The sequence below is a fragment of the Protobothrops mucrosquamatus genome, unplaced genomic scaffold (assembly GCF_001527695.2).
Source record: "Protobothrops mucrosquamatus isolate PMUCROS unplaced genomic scaffold, P.Mucros_1.0 scaffold341, whole genome shotgun sequence".
NCBI classification, from domain to species: domain Eukaryota; kingdom Metazoa; phylum Chordata; class Lepidosauria; order Squamata; family Viperidae; genus Protobothrops; species Protobothrops mucrosquamatus.
The window spans coordinates 465,168-483,745 of NW_015386678.1; the positions used below are offsets into that span (position 1 = coordinate 465,168).

At 35.9% G+C, this 18,578-nt stretch overlaps 1 protein-coding gene across 1 annotated transcript in view; it reads right to left on the reverse strand.

Annotated features, from left to right (window-relative positions):
- VEPH1 (ventricular zone expressed PH domain containing 1) overlaps nucleotides 1-18,578 on the reverse strand; it is a 108,760-nt gene that overhangs the window by 65,127 nt on the left and 25,055 nt on the right. Inside the window, exons 4-5 of the mRNA XM_015815398.1 lie at nucleotides 14,878-15,044; nucleotides 10,760-10,969 (exon numbers count right to left, since the gene is read on the reverse strand). Of these exons, the coding sequence (XP_015670884.1) occupies nucleotides 10,760-10,969; nucleotides 14,878-15,044 (377 nt within the window). The remainder of the gene's footprint in view (nucleotides 1-10,759; nucleotides 10,970-14,877; nucleotides 15,045-18,578) is intronic.

The following is an 18,578-nucleotide window of genomic DNA, read 5'->3' on the forward strand; positions in this document are numbered from 1 at the left end:
CAAGAACAAAGTTTCATAACTTTCTAAAAAATATGACTGAAAATATCTGCAGTTGGTTTTGAGGGACCTTCTCAGCCTATTTCCAGGACCTAATATTTGAATTTTGGTTTCTCGCTAAAAAAAGTGAACATTTTTATTTTATATTAATACTTGCTGTGGAAAGTTATAATTGTAGAGAAAAACATTTTTAATGGAATATTATTTCTTCTGCCTGAAAAATATAAAGGATAACAGCTCATATATTCAAGGAGATGTGGACAGCCAATGATGCAACAATTCATTTAATTACAATACAAAGCTATTTTAAGAAAATCATCATCTTTTAAAAGTATAATCATTTTTGAGTGGAACTCGAATTCTGAATGCTATATCCGAATGCTGACCTATCTTAATCCCAATTACCTTTTCATATCAGCCAAGCTTGGCAATATACTAAGCTAAGGCATATACTGCTTTTTTATTTTTAAAGAAAAAGTAAAGAGAAAGAAGAAAGAGAGAAAGAGAGAGAAAGAAAGAAAGAAAGAAAGAAAGGAAAGAAAGAAAGAAGGAAAAAGAAGGAAGGAAGGAAGGAAGGAAGGAAGGAAGGAAGGAAGGAAAGAAAGAAAGAAAGAAAGAAAGAAAGAAAGAAAGAAAGAAAGAAAGAAAGAAAGAGGGAGGGAGGAAGGGAGGGAGGGAGGGAGGAAGGGAGGGAGGGAGCATTTATGTATATGCAAACATTTTAAGGGTAACACTACTTCAAAAATTTTAGTAAAGATTTTTAATGACATCTTGGGGAGGGGAGAATGATCACTGCACATAATTTCTTTAAAATGTAGAAAACCATCTTTTTTTCCTTTTGCATTCCAGAAATTAATCCAGAGATTAACATTCATTTTAACATGCAACATGGTATGTGAAAAATAATCTTAGTGTCAGAAGGTTGCAAATGGTGATCATGTGACCCCAGGACACGGCAACCCTCATAAATATGAATCAGTAATAATAATAATAATAATAATAATAATAATAATAATAATAATAATAATAATAATAATAATAATAATAATAATGATAAAGTTGGAAGGGACCTTGGAGGTCATCTAGTCCAACCCCCTGCTCAGGCAGGAAACCCTATACCATTTCAGACAAATGGTTGTCCAGTTTCTTCTTAAAAACTTCTAGTGTTGGAGCATTCACCGCTTCTGGAGGCAGGTTGTTCCACTGGTTAATTGTTCTAACCGTCAGGAAGTTTCTCCTTAGTTCTAGGTTGCTTCTCTCTTTGGTTAGCTTCCACCCGTTGCTCCTTGTCCTGCCTTCAGGCACTTTGGAGAATAGCTTGACTCCCTCTTCTTTGTGGCAACCCCTGAGATATTGGAACACTGCTATCATGTCCCCCCTCTTCCTTCTCTTCATTAAACTAGACATACCCAATTCCAGCAACTGTTCCTTATATGTTTTAGCCTCCAGTCCCCTGATCATCTTTGTTGCTCTTCTCTGTACTCTTTCTAGAGTCTCAACATCTTTTTTACATCCTGGTGACCAAAACTGGATGCAGTATTCCAAGTGTGGCCTTACCAAGGCATTGTAAAGTGGTATTAATACTTCACGTGATCTTGATTCTATCCCTCTGTTAATGCAGCCTAGCACTGTGTTGGCCTTTTTGGCAGCTGCAGCACACACTGCTGGCTCATATTTAAATGATTGTCCACTAGGACTCCGAGATCCCTCTCACAGTTACTACTATTGAACAAGGTACCCCCTATACTATACCTGCACATTTGGTTTTTCTTGCCTAAATGTAGAACCTTACTTTTTTCACCATTGAATTTCATTTTGTTAGATAGTGCCCAGTATTCAAGTCTGTCCAGATCCTCCTGTATCCTAAGCCTGTCTTCTGGAGTGTTGGCTATTCCTGCCAGCTTGGTGTCTGCAAATTTGATGAGTTCCCCATCTATCCCCTTGTCCAGATCGTTGATGAAGATGTCAAGCATCAAAATGTAAATCACGTGACCCTGGGGATGCTGCAACAGTCATAAGTGTGGAAAATGGTCATAAGTCACTTTTTTCAGTGCTGTTGTAATTTTGAAAGGTCACTAAATGAACTGTTGCAAGTTGAGGACTACCTGTATTACTCAAATGGACATTACCATCACCGCATGATTTTTTTTTCCTCCTTGGCTTTCAGAAATATTATAGTGAAATAATGTAAAATTATTTTAATAAATGTCTTACTCATTCATTATTCAAAAAAATAAAATTTGACAGATCAACTGTATTTCATTATCAATCAATTTCCTTATGAGTAATAAATAATACAAGATCACTGATCAGACAATTTTCTTAAAAATAAAATTGTTTGTTATTTTGCTTTCAAATGATATTTAGTCTTAAAGGGTTAAAAAATATCATTTACACATATATAAAAGAGGTCTCGGCTAAATGTATGTACTTTTTTAAAAGGGTGATATAAAAAAAATGGACGAGGAATTTCCCTTAAGTCATTTTCAGAAACTATTGGAGAAATTTTAATTTGCAGTTGCTTCTTGGTCTTATCCAGTCAAATTATGAAGAGAAATACTTTTCGAGTGGCTACTTGTGACTTCCCAATCAAAATGCATCAATTAAAAAGATATGGATTTGCATAAAATGCTCATGAGCTAACTTATGCCTAAAAAAAAGCAAATTTAGACATATTATTATAGCTAAAATAAATATCTGTATCTCTCTGCAGTCAGGAAGATTGTGATTAGTTGAGCTTGCGTGCTATTGTTCATTTTGCAATTTCAAAAGTCCTGTTCTTATTTGAATTCTGAAATTATTACGTAGTCCTCAGTAGAGAGCACTATAAAATGAGGAATGTCAATCAACAGTCAAGTAGAAAGCAGTTATCTACAAACAAAGATGTTTTGTCACCTTCAATTTCAATACATAGTCCACTTGTTGTTACATTAGAAGTGAAAGGCTTATAAATATTTGTTTTAATTGTTATTGGTATTGTGTGTGAGTATACTGCAAGCTGCTTTAAAAGAAATTGTTTGCAGAAAGGTTTCTAAATGAAGACATAGTTTAATTAAAAAATATCCATGGAACAATATTTGCCACAAAAATAAAGATGGTCAGGCATGGCAGAGTTATTTCACTGAATGTAGACGTGGTTTGGTTTTCATGAGTTAGTGGAATGAAAATGGATTTTCATGAAAATGGTTATAATTTAAAGAGAATGCAGACCTCACTAATTGTTATAAACAAAACTTGAAAGCATTGTGGAATTGGCGCTTTCTACTAGAATTTTCGGATAAATCTTTGGAAATGATGGAAGAACATTTAACCCAAATCCCATTTCTTCCTTCTAATTCTGATACCAAGCCTGGTTTCCCAAGTGAATATGGTCTAACCATTCTTGAAAAACATTTTAGCTTGCGTTAAAATTTTATATTATATTCAGTGTGATTAAACTAAAAATATCATAATATTTTTAAAAAGCAGACTAGTCAGAATAGTTTATTGGTTGGTCTGAAGAAAGGTTGAGATCTGATTTATTGATTGTATCAAACTGGTATTGACTCTTTGAGAGCACATCTCCAGAATGATCTATCCTTTAGACATTTGCACCTATTTTTCCTATAATTGAGTCCAACTACCTTGCTGTTAATTATCTTCTTTTCCCTTTCCTTCCACATTTCCAAGCATTATGAACTTCTCAAGGGAGATGGTTAGAATAGAATAGAATAGAATAGAATAGAATAGAATAGAATAGAATAGAATAGAATAGAATAGAATAGAATAACAGAGTTGGAAGGGATCTTGGAAGTCTTCTAGTCCAACCCCCTGCTCAGGTAGGAAACCCTATACGAAATGGTTGTCCAATCTCTTCTTAAAAACTTCCATTGTTGGAGCATTCACAACTTCTGGAGACAAGTTGTTCCACTAGTTAATTGTTCTAACTGTCAGGAAATTTCTTCTTAGTTCTAGGCTGCTTCTCTCCTTGATTAGTTTCCATACATTGCTTCTTGTCCTGCCTTCAGGTGCTTTGGAGAATAGCTTGACTCCCTCTTCTTTGTGGCAACCCCTGAGATATTGGAACACTGCTATCATGTCACCCCTTGTCCTTCTTTTCATTAAACTAGACATACCCAATTCCAGTAACCGTTCTTTATGTGTGTTAGCCTCCAGTCCCCTGATCTTTGTTGCTCTTCTCTGCACTCTTTCTAGAGTCCAGAATATAATAATTTGTGCTCCAGTGAGAATTCTGGATTGATTTGTTTTAACATGCATTTGTTAATTTTCTTGGCTATTTATGGCATACTTTCCAGCATTAAAATTCAAAAACATCAATATTCTTTCTATCCTGCTTCCTCAAAGTCCAGCTTTCACATTCATGTAGTGTCACAGACAAAACCATTGCCTGCATGATTTTTACCTTTGTAAGTATAGACAAGTCATGGCATCTGAATAATTTTTCCAAGGCCTTCATTGCTATCCTACTAAATGCTAGTATGTGATTTTGCCTTTGGAAGTAACAAGAGACTGAAGCATGTTGGTGCTACTTCAAGTAAATCTTCTACTTTCAGATTTGGGAAATTTTCTCTCTGCTTTCTCCTCTCGCCAATAATTACAAGCAAATGGAACTCTGAAGAACACCTGGATCAGATCTCCTTTCCTCCCATTTTCCTCTTCTTTTGGGGGAGGAAAACAAGCAAGATGAACAAGGATGCTGGAAATCAGCCTACTGACTGTCATCTATTCCAAATAAAACTGCTGCCTAAGATTTGGGGAAAGCCAGACAGAATCCTTGGCTTGGGATCATACTGGCAAGTAATCATGATGGGAATGTAACCAAACGAAATACTGAATGTACTGGATTAGAAATAGTATCCTGCATGACGCAGACAGTTCATTAAATCCAGAACTATAGATTCTAGGCTTTAGAGACAGAATTTGCTATAGGGAAATTGGAGGCACATACTGCACAGAGGGATACAAATAAATAATTAATCCAATGGTTGATTATTTCCATTTCCTACAATGAACAGGAGCCAATCTGGAATGTTGGAAAATAATAATTTTGACTTTTTGGGGATAAATTAATCAACTGAATAGGGAACTTACTCTCCCAATTTATGGGCTTTGATCCAGAATGTCCTTTGCACGAATGGACATTCTTTCTTTCTATGCAGAGGGTGTCTCAAATTTCTACAAGTATTATATCTAGTACCATTCCTGGAAGGAATTAAGGGGATGTAGCAGGAGGGAAATGAAAGAAGGTCAATAGAGGTCTGATGCACTTTTCCAAGTTATAGTTGCCAGAATCAGTGCAATTAGAATCAGCAAGGGATATTTCACACCATGTCTAAAATACACAGATGAAGCCTCTGAGAATCAGGAACGTATGCACTGCAGATGCATACTAATATCTGTGAATGGCTCTTTCTGGATATTTTGTTTTATTCTTTTTTCTTTCAACTGTCCTTTGAATGTTAGACCTGATAATCATTTTAAAGGTAGTCAGTGGTAGTGGTTAAGACACCAGGCTAGAAATCTTCCGAAATCTTGCCAATAACATTGCAGGTAGTCACCAAGAATCCACATCCATTCAATGCACCAAAACAACAACAACTCCAAAGCAAAACACTTTAGAGAAGGTAAGGAAGCCCAGAAAGTAGCAAGGGATGAATCTGTCAGTTTTAATTTCTTCTATATTCAAAATGTCAATCTTCTTTTCCATCTATACATGAGGGTACTGGACATTTTGATCAGCACCATCAAAGAAACAAGTTGAATAATCTCAGTCAACTCTCCCAGAAGAAGAACAGAAGCAAAAGAAAGAATAGATAGAAACACAGAAATGGGAGAGCTATAAAGAACTTGGGAAGGACACCATCTGCAAGAAATTATTTTGTCTGTTGGTTTATTGGTCAAATTTATATGACCACCCATTTTAACCAAACAACTCAGGGCAGCTAACAGAAACATAAATGCAATATAATATAATTAAAAAATTGCAAAAGAAACCTCACAGTTTCTTTTATAAAAGACATAGTTGAGACATTATTAAACTGTTTCTAACAGCGTAATGACAGAACATTTATACCAAACTCTACAACACTTTGACCCCACCACCTAAGGAAGAAAGCCTTTCCAAGAAGCCAGGATGATCAGACCCGTCTTAGGCAGAAAGTTGTTCCAGAAAGCAGACACCCTCACAGAGAAGACATATCTTTTGGGTCCCATCAGTTGACAGTGCTTCACAGAAGGAACCCCTAGTACGCCCACCCTGCTACCACCTGGTAGGATGACCAGAAACCTATAGAAATAGGTGGTCTCTCAAATAACCATCCCCACATCATGTAGGCCCTTAAAGATAACAACCAGCACCACCAGTTCTGACATCTGACAAGGAGAAAGGTTGGAAGAGGACCGGATGAAATGAAAATGTATGGATAAAATGGAAGGGAGGAAAAAGATTTCTTTTGGTTCTGATCTATCCCTTCTTGGCAGATTTTAAGAAGGGACAGAAAAGGAACATAGCAAGGGTAAAGCTGTCTCCCCCTCTTAGTGCTGATAAGACTCTTCTGACAGATTAAGCATAATAGAATCAAACTTTTTGTAATGGAGAAATTGCTTTGATGTCAGAAACACTTCCAGAGAATATTAATTAGCCAAGATAAATTCTAAAGCATTTGTAAATGACAGCAGTTTAAACAGGATAACTATTACATAAAAGTTTAAATAGAAGACCACACAGGATATTGCAGGGAACAGTAAAGCAGATAAAATGTTAATACTGAAATGCAGTAGAGTTTCAGTTTATTTAAACTTGCAATCAGTTCAAACAATATTAATGGCATTAAAGAAAAAGTTTTTCTACAACTTCTTATATAGTATATGCACACAGTCCAGTCTACAGACTACAGAAATAGCACTCTACCAACCACATCACTAAACAGGAGTTAAAACAAACAGGAGAAACAGTCTTTCTTCCAGCCCTTTAGAAAAGTTTAAAAATCGCTGAAAACAAATCCAATCCAAATTAAGTACACCTAAACCCAGTGATTAGCATGGTCTCATGCAAGATGCAGTTATTGTGTGTTCATTAAAATGTGGCCTTTTCACAGAGTGGATTTGCCCCTAAAGAAGTAGATCCATACCTGTTTGTGCAGGGCTTACAGACACTGCCAGATATGCAGGTGGAAGCTGTAATCAGGGAAACATTGCCCAGCTATAGACAGATGCAACCTTACTTGGAGCATTAGGAACCTGATTTGATAAACCATGCCCTCATCATCACTTATCTGGACTACACAATGCACTTTGAAGACCATTTATATAGATGGGAGTCTATATAAATGCGATAGACAGACAGATGGGTGGGCAGACAGACAGATGATAGATTTATAAATCAGAGATTCACCAAATCTTTTATGGCCTTTGATATAGTTAGATTTTTTTTTTTTAAAAAAAAGTAGTTACCACTTGTGGTGGACTTTGCCTACACAAATAGTGAATGTTGCAATGAAGACAAGAAGAACTTCGCATGTTGAAAAGGATTAGGAAGAACTGCACAGTGCTTTTCATACAAGCACAGTACTTTTCTCCAGTTAATTAAAGCATCCACATCAATTTTCAGTGTTCTAAAAAAAGATATTGCTATTGATAATTCAAGAGCGGCTTTAATGAGTTAATTCCTTAAAGCAGCCACATTTTTTTCCAGGCTTATGCTCATAGAGGTACTTGGATTGTATGAGATCTGAAGCATTTCTTTCTAAGCATTTTCAAAGTGTGCACAGCTATCACAGCCTCTGTCAAGATATGCTTTTCCAGGAAGCAAATTGGTGAGGCTAAAAAACCCAAATTGCATATCAAATTATATACAAGACACAATTTACACACACACACACACACACAAACACCCAAACTTTATCATATAAACACATCCTACAATAAATGATTAATAAATGATTTTGAAGCTGAAATATAGTCTTTAGTTATTGAACAAATAGAACATTTCTCATGAACATTAATATTTAAGGTGTGGCAACCGTCATCAATAAGATTCAAGGAAAAATGTTTCATGATGTGATAGATGAAGCCATTTTCTTGTTTGAATTTGCAGTATGGAGAATAACTGTAGTAAGTTGAGACACGTTTTGGGAAATGCTTGCATTTAATATATTCCACTCATTTTCTGGCTATAATCAAGTGTGGTTCCTTCCAGTTATTTAAGGAAGGACATTGTAATTCAGCTGCATGTGATTCTTAAGAGTGAAATGTCTACACAAGGGCAGTCTGCAGCAACTAATATATCCAGAGGAAAATTAATATAAACCATGATAAACCTAACAGATTTAATATCTTCATAGCAAACAAAATGCACTTAAACCAAGGATGATCTATAAGTAGTATAAAGCAGGGCTTTTCAACCAGTGGTACGGGTACCACCTGTGGTACATTGGCACCTGGCAGGTGGTACGCGACCATCCTAGAAAGGTGGTAGCGGGGGAGGGGAATGAGCTGAACCAGTGGCAGCACTGCACAAGCCTGAGTGAGAGATGGCTGGAGCTGCAGGGCTGTCAGGGTTCAGCGGAAGCCCCAGGATCAGTGCCAGGCTCCAGCTGGAGCTCAGCGCTGATCCTGGTGCTTCTGCTGAGCCCAGAAGAAGCCCCGATCAGCTGGAATGTTGCAGCATCTCCAGGGTCTTGTGATTTACATTCAGATGCTTGACAACTGATTCATATTTATGACGGTCACAGTGTCCCAGAGTCATGTGAAGTGACCAAAACCTGCTGCAACCACCCAGCAGACGGGGGGAATAAAAACCAAACACCCCCCCACTCCACCCCGTTGGCCAATCCCCAACAGAAATGCTCACAACAATGAAAACCTCGGACAGGAGGAAGAGCGCCACCAGGTGGGAGGCAGGTGTCTTGCTCAGCTGCGGCTTGGGGGGCACTTTTTTCAGTGCCATTGTAACTTCAAACAGTCATTAAGCGAACTGTTGTAAGTCGAGGACTACCTGTACTTTATCACTTTTTCCCTTTTTTTTGTCATCAAGTTTTTGACACCTTGCTAGGCGACTGGTGGTACTCGGATATTGCCATATCCTAAAAGTGGTACAATGGGTGAAAAGGTTGAAAAGCCCTGTGCTAGGCGACTGGTGGTACTCAGATACTGCCATATCCTAAAAGTGGTACAATGGGTGAAAAGGTTGAAAAGCCCTGGTATAAAGTGCTTGACATGCTATTGTACATAAAACAGCGTATAAAACTCTTAAGGAGAGTTCAAGAAATGAATTGATTGCATTCTGTTTTGGGTGAAAGTGATCAGGTTGCATATACACATGATTTTGTTACATGGAGATGATAATAATTCCTTGAGAATTTAAACATGAAATAATCTGACATATAATATATGAAATATTTTTTCAACCGCAAAAATATTTCTGTTCTGCATATTGATGCATTTTTATTGATTATATCATAGCATTTTTTATGGAAAATATGTTGATAGCATTTTTAGGTCTTAATGTGACTTAGCTTTGATTGCAGATGTCTTTTAAGTATTATATAATTTATCCAAGATTGGAAAAAAAGGAAGACCAGGATTCAGGTTTTGCCCAAATTGCTCCTGAAAAAAGATCTGTTGGAATGCACAAGTCCATACTTCCATGGACATAGATGCTTATTTTACTTTTTCTTACCATGTGACTTCCCTATTTTTTTTTCTTTATTTGTAGAATCTACTCATTTTGTCCATGCTAAGAAGGCCCAACCATATCTTGGAGTATAGAACATGTCTATGAAGATTCTCAGTCATCCAGATCATGATTGTCCCAAAGGTACTTTTTCAAGAAGCAAGTGGACTTTCTTTACTTTTCCTTGAAGACATTTTGCTTCCCATCCAAGAAACGTCTTCAGTTCTAAAATAAAGTCCAGTTGCCTCTTGAAAAAGCACCTCTGGAATGAGCAAAGAACATGCTTTCTGTGTGGAAAGGCCCACAATCTTTTCCCATCACCTCCATTTAAAGGATTACTGATAACAAGGCTGGAAGAGTCTGAAAGCCTGAAAGTGTGGACAACTACTTTAATTTATCTTAGACAATTTTCTATATTTAATTCATCCCAACAGAAAAGAAAGCTATGTGAAGTAATGATTTCTTCTTGCTGCACTTACCAAATTCTGGATTTGACAAATGCCAAGCATTGATGTGAGGATTGTGTAATGGTAAGCTCTCTTTTCTACATTTGACCATGTTTTGGTTGAAGCAAACTACAGTTTATAACAACCAACTAAATTGGTTTTGGCATAGGACGGCCCTAAAGAGAGGGAGTGATGGGCATTGTAATGGTTTTTAGAGAATGGAACGTTGCCTTTGGCATTTGGGTGGCACTTCTAAAAAGTGGATGTGGGAACCTCTCAGTGGTGGGGAAGAGATGAGGGAAGTGACAAACCAGTAGCTGCCTACTTATTCATATTAATAATCTATCCATTCAGATATATTTTACTTTGTACAAAATCACAAGCTGTGAAAAAAAGAAAGTACGAAAGTAGACAATGCTTGTTGTTCTAATGACAACTTTCAGGTAGAGCCTAACTATACTGGAACAATTTTGGCCACTTGAGGGATGTTACTGACTTCTTCAAAGTAGATGCTATTATTATTATCATCAATAATAGTAACAGCAGTAGCAGTCATACATATTTCTCCTTTTATGAATCATGATTCTGGGCTAAGAACACAGTAAAATATAAATTCTTTTTAAATATAGAAAATAGCACATACCTCATCAACTTGTCCAACAGCTCCAAAAATCTTTGCCATTTGCCCTATCAAATTAGGAAAACTCTCTCCAGTTTCTTTCAGTATGGGCAGTAAATTGGCCAACAATTCCGGTTCATAATCTGATATTTCTATGAATATGTCTAGGATGATATCATTATAAAGAGGATCTCTTAGGTGATCAATTAGAGAAGAAATACATTGTTTGAGAACCTACAAGAAGGGTGAAACATAAATTCCAGTCTGATTTTTGTAAAGAAAAATCCATCTGCTTATAATTCTCAAATAAGTTAATTCAAGTTCAATTATTCTCAACATATACACACAGGATACTGCTTGAAGTTATACATTCATTGATTTAGCATTTCGTTAAGGAAATTCTTAAAAAAAATCCTACAATATTTACAGGTTTTTCCCCTTAGACTAATATGTTTTATTGATTTTTTTTAAAAAAAATCAGTTAAAGTCTCTGATAGAATATTGTGAAAGGCAACTGAAATTCCCACTTTCTACATTTGTTTAAATGTCACATTTGATGCCTAAAATGAAGAATGAATTTAAGATGCAGATTTTTAGATAATTTAAGTTAGCATTGAAGTGAGCATTTAGTTAGCATAGCCTCTATATGTTGCACTGGAAAGTTACATATTTACAGTAGGATTCAGGTCACTGACATTCTGAGAAATTATAATCACATCCCTATACTATTAGGTCTATTAAATTAATTGAAATCAATCAACTCTAGATGCATTGTTGCAATCAAGTACACAAGAAAAAGATGGTGATGTAGCCATACACGCACGGGACTGATTTATGGAACTATACTGGAAATCTACTGTATGAATCCCCTATGTATTGGTTTTGCAATATCGTGATTAAAAACTGAAATTATAATTTGCATGAGTCTGAAAGAATACCCCTGAACATGTAGGAAACCGAATTAATAAACATGCTTTACAAAAATCTAAATGTACAGGCTTAAATTTCTATAAGAAATAACTTAAAAAGAAATTCTTGAGTATCACAATAATAAACCTGCTTGTAATTAGGAGCAATTACATAAGCATCACTAGTTAGTGGCATACATTTAGTCCGTGTATAGTGTGATATGCCTAAAATAAGAAATCCATGTATGCCACCCAGAATGAAACATAATATATTTAAGATAGAATTATGTTCATATATAGTGTAGAAAACTGAGGAAGTAGCTCATTCAATTTTGAACATTCTTAACTCTAACCCATTATCTGACTCTGAAGTTTATGTTTATCTTAATTTATAGTATATCTCTACCTAAACAAGTATGGAGGATTTAAACTTATATCATTCCCTTACAAATAAATTTAAACTTTCTCTTTTTCCTTTATGAACTTGGCTTACAGATCATAAGGAATACAAATAAATGTATCTGCATAAACTAAATTTGTAACAATGCACTCTTAGGAGGTGCTGCTCTCGTTTTGTGCTTATGATAGAGTCTAAGACAATTTAAAGAAAATTCTCTCTTTTTGAGATACTTGACAATAGTGTGAAAGATATTCATTCCAGCTGAGTTTCTCAAATATTAAAAAATGAATCTTGCTTTGAGTCCTAGGGACTTCATGAACATATCCATGTAGTTATTTTAGTTATAATTCAGAACTTTTTTGCTCGTGAATTCTTTTGAGGGATTTTTTCAACTTCCCAATCTGCCCTGGTAGTTTTCTATTCAAAAAGTAGCCAATTCCAAACTTGTTTACGTACTTATGGTGGCTGGCCAGATAAGTTGAAAATTATTTTCTTTAGAAATAGGTTGAATTTTGTCTTGTGAGCAAGGAGCATTTTGAACATCATATTCAATAGGCTTCTAGCTTGGCCTGCATAATTTCTATGTTCTCACTAGTTAAAGAAAGGACTGTTGGGCTTAGTTTTTTTAATGGCATTCCTAGCATTAACTAGAAATCAAATGGGTTTCCTAGATCAAAATGGTATTTGGAAGAAACTACCTCTGTTCATAATGTGATAACTTCATCAATAACCAAATAATATTTTGGCTAGACTAAATCTATATATCACACTTTGAATCCAGATGTTTTTCCCTAAGTCACTGAAAGCAGTATATATTAATATTATTTATTTTTATTTATTTATTAATTTTTTATGCCATCCACTTCCCAACAAGGCGACTCTGGGCAATTTACAGATTATATTATTTGATTTCATCCTGGTAGTTGCTCTGTGATATAAGCTATGCTGAAAGACAATGTGTTATATTAAGTCTTCACAATTAGGTTTATGGATGACCAGATGTGACTCTCTTTCTTGAAATGCCAGATTTCAATTTACAAAGTAAGTCTCAAAGACACAAAGTAAGTCTCAAAGACACACAAACACACACACATACACACACACAGTATCTTTAACAGAAGAATGGGAGTCATGCTGAAAGTGTAGACTAGATGGCCTATACCAGGGGTAGGCAACCTCGGCTCTTTTATGACTCATGGACTTCAACTCCCAGAATTCCTGAGTCAGCATAGCTGACTCAGGAATTCTGGGAGTTGAAGTCCATGAGTCATAAAAAAGCCGAGGTTGCCTACCCCTGGCCTATACTCTAAACCAGGGATGTCAAACTTGCAACATCATGTGACGTGTTGGGGGGTATTGCGACTTGTTTTCCATTGCCGGCAATGGGGTGGGTGCGGTTTTGCCATGATGCATCTGGCCTGCGGGCCGGCAGTTTGACACACCTGCTCTAAACAAAGGCTGAAATGGGTCCTGTCAGAGTGGAATTATGGAAAAAATTATAGTCCCTCCATTGCTATATATTTTGTAAAAGTTCCTTCAGCTATAACTTATAAATTTCTGGAGCTTTTTTTTAATTTTTCCAAAGACTACTGAAATGTATATATATCCTATAATCTGGTACTGTTGTATTTTATAAGGTCCAATGCGCTGGTGGGATTCAAATATGTGAACAACCAGTTCTCTGTGTGGATGCCGCTTCTGGAAGTCCATTCTGGGCTTGGGCAACAAAAAATTAGCTACCGGTTCTGCCAAAGTGGTGCGAACTGGCTGAATCTCACCACTGTTCCAATGTGAAATAGCACAAATAGCCTAGGCAACAGAACTGGCTATACATGAAACATGAAATGTTTGTACCATGTTACTTTTTTCTGTTTTCTTATAAAATTACTTGCTCTTCTTTAATCATGAAAATATCTTTATCTTTGTAGAGATACATATTGGGGGTTGTAGACAATGATGTAATTTCATTACCACAAGACTTATTTGCACCAGTCTAACTTTGGGATCCAAGGGAATATCCCTTTACAGGACATGTTTCAACATAAGGGATATGTGCTAACATTGGAAGAACAATGTACTCTAGTGATGCTTGTGAGATTACTTGCATTACTAGACTTGGAAATTCAGAGGTTAGAACAACTCTTAGCCTCATTTTGCAAGCTTTGGATCACTTCCCTGCTTACAGGCCTTGGAAATTCAGTGGCAAAGTGTCAATTATCATCACAACAATTTGCACATATTGTACTTATTTATGCAAGAGTTATAATAGGTTTATTAAGCCAAATGCATTGGGAAACCTCTTATCTTTGAGCAGTGAATATAACTTGAGGACAGGGTACCAAAGTACCAGTGTTAAATTAAGATACTTGATTAGAGATTAATAAATGCATCAGTGAATACATTCACTAAATAATAAATGCATAGTGAATAAATTATAGTGAAGCCCAAAGAGAGGACACCCTACATCAGGGATGGGAAACTATGGCCCCTTTATGACCAGCTGGCTCAGGAATTCTGGGAGTTGAAGTCCACAGGTCATAAAGGGGCCATAGTTCCCCACCTCCGCTCTACACAAGACAGATTAAGCCAACTGATTTAGCCTATGGTGAACTTTCCTCTTTGGGGAGCGGATGTGTAACTGGTTTTCGAACTCAGCAAATCTTAATGCAAGGTTCATGATTGGAGAGGCAATTCTTGAAAAGTTATAGGTAGGAATTTTGGATCCTGGCCTAGTGAGAAGTTTAATTGTACTGGGATGTATCACAATTACAGGGTCCTTTGCCTCAAGAACCACATGTTTTGAGTTGACTAAATATGAAATGAAGAAAAATTACCTTAGGCTGTTTTTTCTTTGCAACAGTTAGCAAAAGCTGTAGAAGATGTTGCTGTTCAGATGGTTCCAGATGAGGCATCAGTCCTACCAATTCTCTCAGGTGGTTGCTTAAAGGTTCTTGTTGCTTTTCATACAAAGAAGGCAATACACGGAGCAACGTGGAATTCCCTGTGAAGAATATGGGAACAGAATCGTAACAAAGAGCCTCTATTCTATTTTTCTCTGTCAACAGGGCTTTAAGTCTGAATGATCTCAAGCTGAAGAGATAAAGCAAAACAGAATCAGGATTTTATTATCCATGGTTTCTGGGAACGATGTCTGTGGGAACTGAATGCTTGCACCAAAACATATGGCAGAACAAGAGAAAAACAGAAATCAAAATATTATTTAATATGGAATGTGACTAAGTAAGGCAATATGGCTTTGTATTTAACCCGAACTATTTTTTTAAATGTTATTTAAATTGAGTATTAAACACTATGATTATACTAACTGTTAAAAAAACCATTCTAACTTACCTATTCTCTATATCCCACTTGAATTTAAGTATCCTATGTTACACTTAAGCAAGCTATGCTAAAGAGAAATCTGGAAGCAATATTTTATAACTATGCATTTAATACAAAGATACACTGATAATACAACATAGGATACAATTGCTCAGATGCTGATAAAGTATGGAGGGGAGGTGGAGAGAATAACCAAGACAAAATAGTTTTACAATTTTGGAAGAATGTTTGAAGAAGTATATGCACAAGCTGAATTGAAGCCAAATTCGCAGAGAAATCTGTAACATGAAACATCATACAAGACAGCGCTGGAATGACTGAAGTTCCATGCTGATAACATATGGAAAACATCTGCCTATCATGATATTACATGGTTTCATTCTCTAAATCTTCAAAACATACTGAATTTCTCTATGGACTGACTTTCTAGCAAAAAAACAAAAACATGTTGGACTTCTGTACTTTTATTATTTAAAAACAAGGTCACTCATCGACTATAGGATAGCAAAATTTCAGTCTTTTTAATAGAAACATCAGTTTATTGCACTTTCCCTCCTAAATTCCCCCTCCCCTCCCTCCCCCTTCACACACACACACACACACACAATTTACACACATATATATTTACACACACATACTACATCAGCATCTTGTAATGAATTTAAAATCGTTAACTCTAGATGACATAGCTTTTTATTAGCACTCCTGTCTGAGAATCATGCAGATACAGCCGTTTCTCAACAAACAGATATGAACTAACAATACTTATTCACCATGTCTTTCACATAAAATACAGCCTACTTTAATCTTGGTCTTAAAAATGACCAAGTGGAATTCATATCTGTCAGTAGATTTACTCACAATTTTTCAGTTTATTTACTAGTGGGATCCCAACATCCATTTCAGGTGAGGGATTTGTTCCTCACTGTCTTATCTTTATCTTAAGCTGCTTTTGTAAGCTGTAGAATAAGTTTGAAGGAGGTGACCAACATTCAGAAACATAATCTTTCCTTTTTCTGGTATGAAAAGAGTCCTACAGGAAAAGGAGTATGGATTCTGTGCTCTTCCATGAGGATACATCAGTCAGTAATGTTTCTTTTTAAGTTTATGTTGGTTCACAAAATACTGACAGTGCACATTCATCAAACTATGTCAGTTAAATATGACATAACTGGAGGGCAGTAGAATGATATGTACATATACAAGAATTAATATGTCTTTGAATACTGATTGCTGGCAAAGTTGTAGAATGAATAATGGATAAGGGCATTGTTCTCATGGCCTCTTCATGATTTTCTTGGAAACATAGGGACAGACCCCGGTGGAAAACAGATGTTGGACTAAATGAATCTTTGGTCTAATTCAGCAGGCTTTCCTTTATGATTATCATTCCTTATTATTCGGAATGAGATGCCTGTAACATATATTATATTGCCATTGTTTTAACACACTCTGGCGTTAAGGATAATATTTTCCTGTTTTGCATCATTTAAAAATATTTACATATTTATTTGTAGATGCTTCAGATGGCTTTCTGATGCAAAAGAGCCCTCTCAAGGCTATATATAAGATAACAATAACAATAACGATAATAATATTCAGTGTGATGAACAGTAACTAATAAAAGCCAGAAATAGCAAAAGTAAAATCAAATCCAAGCATTAAGCCACACAAACTAAAACAATTTTCTTTAAACAATTCTATAAAAATATACATTCTAAACCCACATCCTTTTCTTCCACATGCTTCTTTGCAATGGCCTGGGATGATATCATCAAAGTATTTAGTCTAAGTATGTCTGAGTCAGCAGAAGACAAGGCTGGATTGCCTCATATGCCTAATCAAGTATTTTCTGCATCAGAACAAGTCATCTGCACTGACCTAGGCCAGATACAGGATTCTTATAATGAAGTTAAGAAGAAGCTTCCAGACAAATGGCAAAACTAAACACGTCTGTATAGTTAAGCTCTGAATAGAAGAATTTAGCTGCCAGGCCGCTAATAGATACATTCCTGCTTTAAATCTCCAGATAAGGTATCTTTAAGTCAGACTAGAAAGGAACACACCAGAGATTAAGCTTTGACATTAGCATTATTCAGCCATGTTACCAGATTGCTTTTAAATTAATGATGCTTTTCATTTCTACTTCTAATGCTTTTCATTTCTACTTCTAATAGAAAAAGCAAAACAAAATCTGGGATATCCAATCTTACTATTTCTACAGCATGTAAGCAGATGTTCACCCCTAAAACAAGAGATGCCTTTCTATATGAAACTTGGGAAACAGTTGGGTCCTTATGAATTAAAAGGTATGAAGTAAAAGTTGGCTAATGGATTATTCCAGAGGGATTTTTTGGGGTGAAATGAGTTATGAATGAGGCACCCTCAGTCTGCTTGAAACTGGGTAATTTCTATTGATGTTAGCACATAAAAGGTACTTTCATGCAACCAAATTGTGTCGTGTTATTTACCCAGCACACCATCAGCATTGGTTTCAAATTCACACTTTGTATATTTTGGCACAATGATGATCAATTACTGCCTGGCAGATCAATTTAGATATATTTTTGTAAAGTTATCATCTGCACGGTATTATTGATTTGTGAAAACATAAGACTTAAAATTGGAAGGAACTTTATTTTGTAAAATAAAATATGGGCTAAACCTTTTCAGAGAAGTGTTTAAACTTTTGAAATCATATTTTATCCCTTGGAATATGGTCAACTATTGGTCATGCACCGTGTGATGCTAAGTTGAGAATACAAATGAGAAGCATTTTGAATGATGAATTAAAACGAAAACAGACATTGCATTAATCATGCCAATGCACTTAACATGTGCAAATTCTCTTAGGTAAATAGCAGACATGGACAGTCCTAAATTACCTGGGAATAATTGGGGTAAGGAAAAGAAATTAATGCTAAGTAATTTTCCTCTCATCTATCCTAACAAAATTTGCTCCTCTGAAGCTACTATCTTCATTTCTTCTCTTTAATCCAGGATTTACATAGACAAATGTATGGCAGAACATGCTATGAGTTCAAAGGAGTCGTGAACCCATCTTTGGAATGCTAAGTTGAATGCACTCAGAAAGAAAGATGTAGTTTTTTCATTCACACATTGAAAATAAGTCTGGAAACGTGTTTCTGGAAACGATGCAAAGTAATCAAATGGCTTTATTTCACAGAGCACT